At 36.4% G+C, this 11142-nt stretch overlaps 2 protein-coding genes across 2 annotated transcripts; one reads left to right on the top strand and one right to left on the bottom strand.

Moving 5' to 3' along the window:
- Positions 1-1229: 1229 nt before the first annotated feature.
- LOC112182869 (CSC1-like protein At3g54510) lies at positions 1230-9403 on the bottom strand. The gene is made up of 10 exons (XM_024321428.2): positions 8985-9403; positions 8083-8244; positions 7010-7073; positions 6633-6845; positions 5095-5313; positions 4358-4656; positions 3407-3686; positions 2935-3213; positions 1953-2186; positions 1230-1667 (listed from the first exon to the last, which is right to left on the bottom strand). The coding sequence occupies exons 1-10, from the start codon at positions 9299-9301 to the stop codon at positions 1506-1508; spliced, it is 2229 nt and encodes a 742-aa protein (XP_024177196.1). The 5' UTR covers positions 9302-9403; the 3' UTR covers positions 1230-1505.
- A 1161-nt stretch (positions 9404-10564) lies between these two features.
- On the top strand, positions 10565-10915 carry LOC112199925 (E3 ubiquitin-protein ligase RBX1-like). The gene has a single exon (XM_040518795.1). The coding sequence runs from the start codon at positions 10574-10576 to the stop codon at positions 10913-10915; it is 342 nt and encodes a 113-aa protein (XP_040374729.1). The 5' UTR covers positions 10565-10573.
- The last annotated feature ends 227 nt before the right edge of the window (positions 10916-11142 follow it).

The raw sequence follows: 11142 nt of genomic DNA, 5'->3' as shown, positions 1-11142 counted from the left end.
ATTGCGGGACTAGTCTGGGTACGACATTCAACGAGATCATCACTCATACTTGGCGGCATCACATTTAAACTCCCCAACCAAGAAGCGCCTCTTACTCAGGGACTTGGGGGACTTGTTGATATCACTTATACCACATACCGACAAGCATAAGCAACGACCTCATAGGTGGGCCCCACGATATGACTAGCCCCGCCTATGGCATGCATCTGGTAGACTGACACCCAAGCTACGTTGCCATTATGGAGGTCGGCCGGTATCTAGTCGGGAGGCCACTCTCCCATGCTTTCCAAAAGGCTTCAAGAGAAGTAAATATATGTATTATGTCCCACATCGGAAATATAGAATAGAATGGGACTTCCTTTAGCTATAAGAGGAAGTCCTCCCCTTCTTGGAAAGGGATGGGATCCATGATCCCCACACTTGTATACTACAAAGGCTACATGGCCTCACTCACAGTGAATTCTCTAAGTGGACGTAGCCTTGCCTCAAGGGTAAGGCGAACCACTATACATGCTTGTCTCTCTCTCTCTCTCCCCATCATGATCCATACTTAGTTCCCGTTTCGTATTCTCACACAGAAACAGCTGTTTACCTGAGAATGAGGCTCTGAATTTTTAGTCTGTAATTATTTTAAATAAATCATTTCAGATTGCTCATCCACCTCATCAAGTATTACAGTTTCAAATTATATGTTATTGTGTTCTATTGTGTCTGTCGCTATCTTATACTACCTTTAAGTTCAGAATTTCTGTCTCTTAGGAAGATTTGCCTCAGCTTAGATAGAAACAAGCAGCAGTGATTCCGCATGTTAAAGTAACCGCTAGGCAGGGAGCCGTTAGTGAAAAACTTGGGCATATTGAAAGCTAGTTTTGTTTTTCTCATAAGTTTGAACAGGTTTTCCCAAAGAAAAAGTAAGTTTTGAACCCAAAAGTCAGCATAGGATGCATTAGGCACTACTTTAGAAATGACTACCCTTATGAGTCTTTTCCCCTAAAGTTTGTGTAATTGGGCAAAATACCTCATGATTTTGCGCAAACGGGCAAAACCCCAAGATTAATATGCCAATTACATAAAATAGCCAGATTACATTTTACATTTTTGTTAAATATTTTACAAATTTCTCCATCCAAAATATACTTGACAAATGACTGAGAACTATTGGTAAGAAGAAGCTTCCTAAAATTATTGTTGCTGTTTAAACCCAGTACCATTTTCCTTTCACTCGAAAATCAAGGAAAAGATTATTGGACAAGCTGAGCAAATTCAATGTCATCACATAAGGTTCAGTATACATGTCCACCTAAAAATGAGCTACTGTAGAATCAATTGCACAACAGCTACTTCTTTCTCTAGCCCTTGCTACTTATCCCTATACTGCATGAATTAAGCTTCTGACTTGGTGATGCAACAAGTAAAAAGAAGTTACAACATAGTGTGGGGAGATTTTTCCTGCCAGATTTTCCAAATAAGAGGATGGGCATTTGGGAAACAGAGATGGAGAGAGTTTAAATCGATGATGTAGAAACTATGGAAGGTGAATAGCTTGGCTCTGATTCCATCACGTTCAAGGGACGCAAACAAGGTGGGCAATATGCAATGCTGGCACTCTCATGGTTAAACTCCATCTGATTGCACTTCACATCAAGTTCATCAAATTCCTTGGCATTCTGAAATCGAAAGTATCCAAATTATTAAGTTAAGTAACGTTCAAAATATATACTATCGAAGAATTAAGTTTAACTCAGTCAGTATGAGCTCTATAGTTCATGGGACAGTCTAGTAGAGCGGAAGCTGCAGGTGAGATCAATATTAGTAGCAACACGTACATATTCTCATTTTAATCAATATTAGTAATAGATAGTCGCTAATGGAGATGCTATATTTTCAGTTCTTGGTCTATAAATGAAGTAAATTCACAAAATTACATATATAACTTCTTAGATCATGTATACCTGAATGGATAAAAGGTGGAATGTAGGAAGAAAATGAATCTTGCAATACTCATTAAACATCAATGTCAGCAAGAGAAGTGGAATTGTGGAAATGGATGCAGCTGGCTTTGATTTCAGACCGAAAAGACCAATCATTGTAATTTGCATAAGAACGAGTGCAATGAGAATATAATGGTGGATGTATGGCCAATACTGTCCACATGTGTCATAAACTGTTTCATACACATCTTCAATCTGCAACATAACAATCGTTAATATCTAAAGTGCTCAAAATGCTGCTCAGCCATATATATATTCATGGTTGCATGTCTGTCATTTCAGATTCTAGCACCATGGAAGATATGTAGAAATTTTAGAAAATACTGAATTATAATTTCATGAGACAAGCAGAACTAAAATATTTTGAGACTATATACAGCAAGAATTTAATCACTCTGTAGGAAAGAACAGATAAAAGTCCCAGAAGGATGTTTATATAGATATCAGTAGTTCAGTACAGAGAATGGATTCGACAAGGGACTGTTTTAGAAGCTTGAAGAGGCGTGACAGAGACCATTGTGGAAGCCATGAAATGAAAGCATCAGAGGCGGTGAAATGTAAGAAAACTCTACCACCTCAATTTGAAATTGCATCTAATTTTTCTAAAATAACGAATATTATGACATCCTGCAACTGATGAATGTAGCTTTTGTGCAGATCAGACTTTAAAAATGAACTTCTCAAGACTGAAATAAACTGAGAGAGAGAGAGGGAGAGAGACAGAGAAATCGAGTCTCTATTTCTTTCTTTTTGGATTGTAATATGAAAACAGAATAGGGGGTGGGGAGAGACATATCTATAAAAGGATGTGTATGTGTAACAGTAATAGTACTATTGCTACTACAATCTCAATCTCAATCCCGATACGAATACCAACACCAACAACGATGAGAATAATAACAAGAACAACCTTGGATTTTAAAAGCAAAGTTAGAATATCAACCTGATTTATATATACAACATAGCCCAGACAGAAGTAGCCAATCAGCAATGGGAGCAGAAGTGGTGTGACAACCGCATATACCATGCCAATCAGCACAGACAGTGAGACTGAAGGAATGATTCTGTAGTAAGGTAATGAGTAAAGATAAGGAGTTTTCTCTTTCCCCCGGCCATATGTACAAGACTTTATAGCATCCCAACAAAGTAAACCTGGTTGAAGGATCTCCAAAGAAAACCCTGACAGTCCATCTGTCAAAATATATGTCACAAAGAAGTCTGCCTGAAACATGAGAAAGCAAGCTATTAGGTTGAATATTTTTTGCTTACAAGATGAAGATAAAACCATGGAACTTCGTTTGGTCTATAGGACCACAACGAATATACAGAAAAAGGACTGAAACAGCTTTACAAGGATAATGATATATGTATACAGTATACTATACCTAAAGTATTAATGAAAAAGATCAACTCACTTGAGCAGAAACAGCAGTAGCAAGGTGACCAGGAATATCTTTCGGATGAGTAAAAGATTGCCCAATTTCATCTAGTAAAGACCCAGATAACAGGCTCCAAAAGAACACATTTCCGACCAAAAAATAAAAAACCATGTTGGAAGCTTTTATTTCCTCCTTGCTTTTGGATATACAACCAGCTAGTTTAGCCATTCCAAGCATTGCAAAAGGAACAATGTATATGAACCCTTTCAGAACAGCACTTGGAAGATATCCTGTTATGATAGAGCTTAACCCTGGTCTGTATAACATGCCAATAGTAACAAAAGATTACACATAATTTATGATGAAAAAAAAAAAAGCAAAACATTACAGAGAATGACAGAAACAAATATAGAAGATGAAGACTCAGAGCTCCTGATTAAGTTCAGAAGATGTCCAGGAAACCTTGAAGAATCCGAACATAACTATATGCTTCACTACTTATAAAAACTAAACTACAATTTTTCTCAAACTCTGGTGCAACACTTCTAGAGCAAGATTCCAGAAAAGATGCCTTGCATTGTTGCTTAGCAAGTTAGCAATATGCAACGCTTAGCCTAGATATTGGTGGCATATATACAATGGAAAAAAGAGCACAGACTGTATTACAGTAATTAAATTCAAATAGAAGGCAAAATATACAGATGAATATATTACAGTGATTATATATATATATATATATATATATATATATTAAAAAGCAAGATTTGCAAATGAATGTGATTCATCAATTTGCAACACTCAGATATTTACGAAGCAGAAATAATCTAAACATTATTGGACAATCAGTAGTTTCAATGAGTACAAAATGATACTAGTATCTCAACAATAACACGACAGATAACAAACAAATGGTGATGAAGTAATGTGAAGCACATCTCACAGTTTGATGTATCAAAGTTCTAGTTTTATAATCAAGATAAGTCTTACATCAACTGTAAAGCCATGGCTGGAGGAAACCATTTTTTCAGTTTCTCAAACTTGGCTATACCCTGGACAGCAGTGACTGGGATTGCAAAGAAAATTGTAAGAAGAGAGGCTGCAACAATGACACCTAGCCTGCAAAGTGGCAAAACTCTGTATGGTATCACCAGATTTCTCCAAGATACATCCCTCGGTTCTGGAGCCATGTCAGTTATCCAAAGAAGTGGATCTGCATGCTGCTGAGATTGGGAAACTAATGCTGCACCCAACCGAGACTTGAATGTAACAAAAGCAACAGGTAACTCCTACAAGTATACAAGAACTCGGGATGTTTATTTCATCCAAATTACAGATCGAGAATGGTTCATTCAATGATAAGCTAGAATATAAATGTATATTATCTAAAATATAGAAAAAAAAAGTTGACTACTGTTGTTGCAATTATCTTATGAAGAGTTTTAAATACAAAAATCCAAAAGAAGGGATCACATTTCAAGAATCCAAACAAATGTCTTCCAAGAACATGCCTCTGTGTTTAAATGTTGCACAGTATATTCAAGATAGACTGACATTTTAGAAGTTAGATCTATCAATGACAGCTGTTCAATAATATACAAAGTAACAATACTCGTGGAATACCATTCAGAAGTAAATTAAAATAGCAGCTGTTCAATAACTGTTACAGTACATGCCAGATAACCAATGTATGTATTATTAAGCCAATTATCATTATAATACCTTACCTTTTCTTTAAGCATATTTTCAGACTGTAACTGGTGTATCTTATGATGAAGTTCTTCAAGCTTTTCCTCATGTGAAGCTAATTTAGCAGCATCTTGATGAGAATGATTAGAGAGCAAAGGCGTCTCATTATGTTTCTTTCCCATGGTCTCGTTTTGTTTCTTTCCCATGGACCGCTTGCTCAAGTCCTCTATCTTTCTTTCAATGGATTTTGCCTGGCCCTAGACACAAGATTATCTGTATGAGATGTTTATCCAAAATAAGATCCAATATATATAAAGAAGGAGAAGGAATCAAGAACTACAGTGGGTAACAATACACCACAGTCCCTTGTTAATATGTCACAATTCAAAGTGAAAACACCATCATGACATCATCATCAAGAAAAAGTACTGGTGCCAAGGTGACATCTGTATTTAAATCATTACTTACATTCTTATGACTGAAAAAATACAAACATAAGATCCAAGAGCAAAAGGCTATTATAAAAATGCAAACATAAAGCCAAACACCAACAGCTGAGCTGTTTGGAAATTCTGTGGATTTCCATTAACAAATCACTACACAAGACCTTCTTAACCAAAGCTTCATTGTTTAAATACATAGTATCAGGTCCTCAATAAGCAGTGCAAAGGACTGCAAATTTCAAATAAGTAAACACACTCAATTGTTTTAATCTCATGACATAGGATTTCCTTTGAACTTCAGCATATCCATATGTTGCAAGAAATTGTCAATCAAATACAACCACCCATACAAAATAAGTGATTTGTCCAACACAGGGTTTATCAATGGATTGTCTCCTTATGTGAGATAGAAAAAGCTTTTATTGTGTGGCTCAAGTTATATAGGAAATCTTGAATCCCATAAACCGAACTCCAAGAGCTGATTATGTTTCAGAAATATCAATCCAACATGCATTCCATTAAATGGCCGGTTAAGTTGTACAATATCAGTGCAATGCAGGAGCAAGCAATGTGGACCCCCAACACTTAGTAAGAGATCATGTTTACATACTGATACAAACTTCTGCATATTGTTTAGTGACATAAAAAATCACCAATGATTTGCAGACTGAAATCATGTTAAGTGAAATTTTCATTATTAAAACAGATGTGCGCAAACTTACACATTTTGGTCATAAATAACTTATAGGTGTTATCATATAAAACTACTGATCCACAAAATAAAGCTCTGACTGATAGACAAATTAGGGAAATAAACCACAACGTCCATAATAGGCATGATTATTAGAAATGAATCCCATCCATATCTCTATCTCTCTCTCTCTCTTAAAGGGAAAGCAACTTCACCCACATTCCCTGAGCATCTTAATTACTTTTGTGTTTCACTAAATCCACAAGAATCCTCTGATAATAGTGATGTTCTTCAAGAGATGTATACAAGACACTTTGAAGATTATAATTTTTTTTTTCAGGAGAACATAATTATAAAGACTCCTAATATAAGTAACCAAAAAAAAAAATCATAGTGCTGATGTTGATATACAGAGGATGACCTTAGAATGTGGAAGCCTTACCAGCAACTCCTGAAATTCTTTTCCATCGTACAAAATCTGATAAGAATGATAAGCATATGGATGATGCTTAGAGAAGAATTTATCAACACAACATCCGCGAGATCTGTGATCATTGCAGAAGGGAATTTCCCGGACTAGAACAGTGAACTGATCAGGCTGATGCCTAATGTTACGAAGTTGTTGAATCCTTTTAGACAAAATCTCATTATATTCCTGAAGAAGAAATGATGCAGGAAGTCACCTGTTACGCAAACTTATCTGAGTGTTAAGGTCCAAGCAACACTATTAATTCCAAAAACCTCTACTACAACTTTCATTCCTAATATATATTATAATTGATTTTTAACCATATGGTTTGTTAAGAGTATAATATTTACCTTGTACAGTAGATATACTCCATACAGAGATATAAACCATAAGCATGAACAATGAACCCAAAGCCTGCGGATTTGGAAATGAACTTGGTAAGTAAATTGAGTTAGAAGCCTTGTTGATATAAAAACATCAGCAGATAAACAATAAATTAAAAGAACACGCCAGCTTATTTCCCCCTAAGCTGGTTTTCAAGAATGAGCTCTGTCCTTGGGTTTAACATTAGTTGCTCACAGAGAAATTTAGTTATGGAATCCCATTAACAAGTACAAATTTCCATAAATAACTCACTACTGATCAGAAAATGTTGACTGAATAAAGAAAAAGGATTCTCACTCACTGGTGACCAAGTAACAGTACTTGGTCTGAACTATCCAAATCATGTAACATGACCACTATCAATGTGACTAATATAAGAAGAAAGTTATCATGTAAGTTCAGCACTCCAGAAGAGAAGCCAGAAGGTTTGAGAAGCAGAAATGCTCAAACTGCATGCTCTCTAAGGGATCCATTGTCATATGCTTAACATGGCCAGCGCTCCATGAGTGTGGGCTCAACTTAAACATATGAAATGCATAAACTTTGAATTCCTAATGTCTACAAGAAACTACGTACACATGGAGCTTTCCTTCAGATGTACTATAAAATGCCGACACCTTTTCCTATATCTACACTCTACAGAGGTCGTTATAAGCCCTGAGCCTTTTAGAGAAGGGATCCTAGTGCACCATGCCCGTTATTGGAGGTAAACATGTGGCACAAAGACTTTTATATGGAATATGAAGTTACAAATAATTCATCTAGCAGTCATACCAACTCTACAACCATAAATTTGAGATAATAAAACTCTATAATCCATGCTTCTTATTTTATGGAATGTGATATATCATATTTCAAATAAAGAATAAAATAAAAAATTAGAAGTTAGTAGCAGTTTAAATTACCTTGTTTGGACAAGTACACTCAACAGTTACAGCCACAAATTCCAAATTAAAAGATAAGATAGTCAAAATTTGCATTATACAAACTTAACTTCTCCTTATGAATGGCCTCATTTGCACAATAACAACAGTCTCACCTGTTAGAACCTGGACTGATGTTAGATATACTGAAGAGATCCAATGAATGGTGGCTCACAGCTAGATGACTCTGGTGGGCTATGAGTTGACCCTGGCCACAGTAGTTTACTGGAACAAGTACTGCCAATCCCACAAGAGAGCAAACCAAAAAGAATTTGATACTGCAAAAAATTATGCCTGTTACTTCCATCTTAAATTGAATTAGTTTCAACAAAATCCACTAAGGACTGTAAAAACTATTGTCCGTCAGTAATGTCATTCAATGCATCATTACGGTGTCATATCTAAGCTATTGATTTTAAGTCGATAATTTGGTGTGACCTAAAACATAAAAGCTTGACAGCTGGGCTTGCGGCAGACCTGTTTCTCTAGCAATCGAAGCCGTAAAGTCTGTTCCACTCCTATATCTATTTTTAATGATTAAAAGAGATCAGTATGGTGAAAAAAAAAAAGAGCTATTTCTATAAATGACCACAAAATCAAACTCACTGCATATATAATATTACCAATTTTTTCTCTTTTCCTCCACCCTAATTCCTTAGACCAACATCGAGTCTGACACTAAGGACGCCCTGAAATTACAATATTTATCGTGCTGCATTGGAGGGTCATTATGATAGATACAGTATTTTCCTTCCTCCATTTACTTTCAAGGTAAGCAATAAGCCATATTAAAGCAAGTGAAGCACGAATGTTATTATGATGTCTCCTAAGTTGAACCTTTCACATCAATATAGTTCTAACCCTCCTCTAGCAACGAAAACGGCACCAACTAATATCTAAGATGATGTGTGTCGTGTGTGTGTGTGTGTGCAACTCAATGAGCAAAATGATCGAATGCACGGCCTCATATATATAAAAATCAGAGAAAACCGGAATGAAAGCCATGAGTGTTACTGACCCAAACTTGAAGAGCCTGATGATGATGAGGGCGTCGAGGCCACTGGTCTCGAGGATCTCATCCTCGGAGACGCGGCAGGCGCGGCGAATCCAGGAGAGGGAAGGAAGGAAGCGGCGGACAGTGAAGGCTTCATCGAAATCCGGAATGTTGTGGCGGTGGCGCTGCGACGGCTGCGATGACTGCGACTGAGAGAGGCGGCGAGGGTAGTAGATAGGGGTGTACGAGGGTTGCTTCTTCAGGATGGAGAAGAGTGAGAGAATCACGATGGCCAGGCCTATGTTTATGGCCGCCGAAGCTATCAGACTTTCAGGGTTCATAATCCTCGATCCGTTGCTTTGAAAAGCTTTCTTCTTCTTCTTCTACAACGAAAGAAGCAGAGAGAGAGATAGCAAATGAGAGATTGTTGCCACCTTTGGTAGTACGTGGCGAAGTTTCATGAGAAAGATGACGTTATGGTAAAAAGAGGCCAACTGCTTGGACGTTTATAAGCGGCAGAGTTTGCTTCTTTTAAGGGGTTCATGTTTGAAATTTCTCTCTGTTTTCTTCACTTTTTTTTTTTTTTTTTTCAGAAGTAGAATTGCATTTATTTTGCAATTTAGATAGGTACATCAGTTATAGATACATCGTATAGTCATTGTGGCCCATATTCTATCCAAACTTGAAATGAAGGAAACACAAGTGAGTTCCTAGCTAATACATTTGATGCCTGATTGCATTTTCTAAGGCAATATGTACAAAATAACTGTATTGAAAAGATGAAACATTGTCTTGACCTCTTCAATTAAAACATTCTGTTTTCTTCACTTGAAAAAACAAATATCGCTATTGTAAACCTTATTTCTAACTAAAATTTATTTCAAGAAAATTATAATTATAAATTGACCACAATCACGGTTTATCTTTAATTTCAAATTCATGCTGCAACTTCTCTTGTTGACATACTTAATCATCAAAATGCAGTTCAGTGAATCAAATGAAGCATGAGACCTAATTAATTAATTAATTTTTTTACGAAATTTAACCTTTATATATTAAAAAATTATGAAATATAATTAATTAATAAGAATAATATAGTAAATTGTAAAATAAAAATAATTTAAAAAAAGAAGAAGCAGAAAATGTGACAGTTATATGAAAAAGTTGTAAAACCATCGTTAGTAGTAGATTTGTTGGTTAACTTCTGCCTTCGATCAGATTTAATATAAGAATGTCGTTTGTCCCAAAAAAAAAAAAAAAAACTAATATAAGAATGTCTTTGTTGTCTTTGTTCGTCTACAAAGAAACAGCCCCTCAACTGGACTCTCTTTGTTCCTATCCTAGTCTACCTAGGTCTATCTCATTCCTAGTTTAGTTAGGTTATCTCATAGAGTTATGTACGGAATCCTTGTCTTAGTCTAGTTTGTTATTCTTTCCTTTTCCTTGTTAGATTATGAGTTGGTGCGTGGTCTATATATAAAAGACCCGATACCTTGCATTGTATATTTTTCATTAGAAATTTGCAAGCTTACGTGCAAGTCTCGTTGTTCTTACAAACAGAAACAAAGCCAGATTTCCTGCTTATTACAACTAATCCATTGGACTCTGACGTGATGATGGCTCCGATGGGGGTGGGATCGAGCAGTGGTGCAGGTGCTTGTTCTGGAAGCAAGAAGAGCAACAAGCGATTTGAGCTGAAGAAGTGGAACGCAGTAAGTCTGTGGGCGTGGGATATTGTGGTGGATAACTGCGCCATCTGCAGGAACCATATAATGCACCTGTGCATAGAGTGCCAAGCCAACCAGAAAAGTGTGACCAGCGAAGAATGTACGGTGGCTTGGGGAACTTGCAACCATGCCTTCCACTTCCACTGCATCAGCCGATGGCTCAAGACTCGTCAGGTCTGTCCCTTGGATAACAGCGAGTGGGAGTTCCAGAAGTATGGTCATGATTAAAACCATGCATGTCAAAACGAGGCACTTGGTTCTTTTCTCTTGATCACGCGCCTTTGTTGTTTTCTTTTGCATATCGTAGGTGTGGTGAACTGGTGATTGTTAATTCAAAATACCTTTTGCTCAGTTGTGTTAGTATTATGAATTAACTGAGATCGAGTTTTAAAATTTTATTTTATTTTCAATTTAAAATAAGAATAAACGTTTGAGAATTAGTATATATACTAGGC

Source organism: Rosa chinensis, chromosome 1 (assembly GCF_002994745.2).
Source record: "Rosa chinensis cultivar Old Blush chromosome 1, RchiOBHm-V2, whole genome shotgun sequence".
In the NCBI taxonomy this organism is placed as follows: Eukaryota; Viridiplantae; Streptophyta; class Magnoliopsida; order Rosales; family Rosaceae; genus Rosa; species Rosa chinensis.
Note: the sequence above shows the minus strand (reverse complement) of the source record. Positions and strands in the feature narration are given on the sequence as shown.

What these genes read in the sequence shown, in the direction of transcription:
- LOC112199925 (XM_040518795.1), top strand. Translation starts at nt 10,574, where the DNA reads ATGATGGCTCCGATGGGGGTGGGATCGAGCAGTGGTGCAGGTGCTTGT.
- LOC112182869 (XM_024321428.2), bottom strand. Translation starts at nt 9,301, where the DNA reads ATGAACCCTGAAAGTCTGATAGCTTCGGCGGCCATAAACATAGGCCTG. An exon ending in AAAATATGCTTAAAGAAAAG is followed by an intron (nt 4,657 to 5,094) that starts GTAAGGTATTAT and finishes GTATACTTGTAG; the next exon opens with GAGTTACCTGTTGCTTTTGT. An exon ending in CTACTGCTGTTTCTGCTCAA is followed by an intron (nt 3,214 to 3,406) that starts GTGAGTTGATCT and finishes CTCATGTTTCAG; the next exon opens with GCAGACTTCTTTGTGACATA.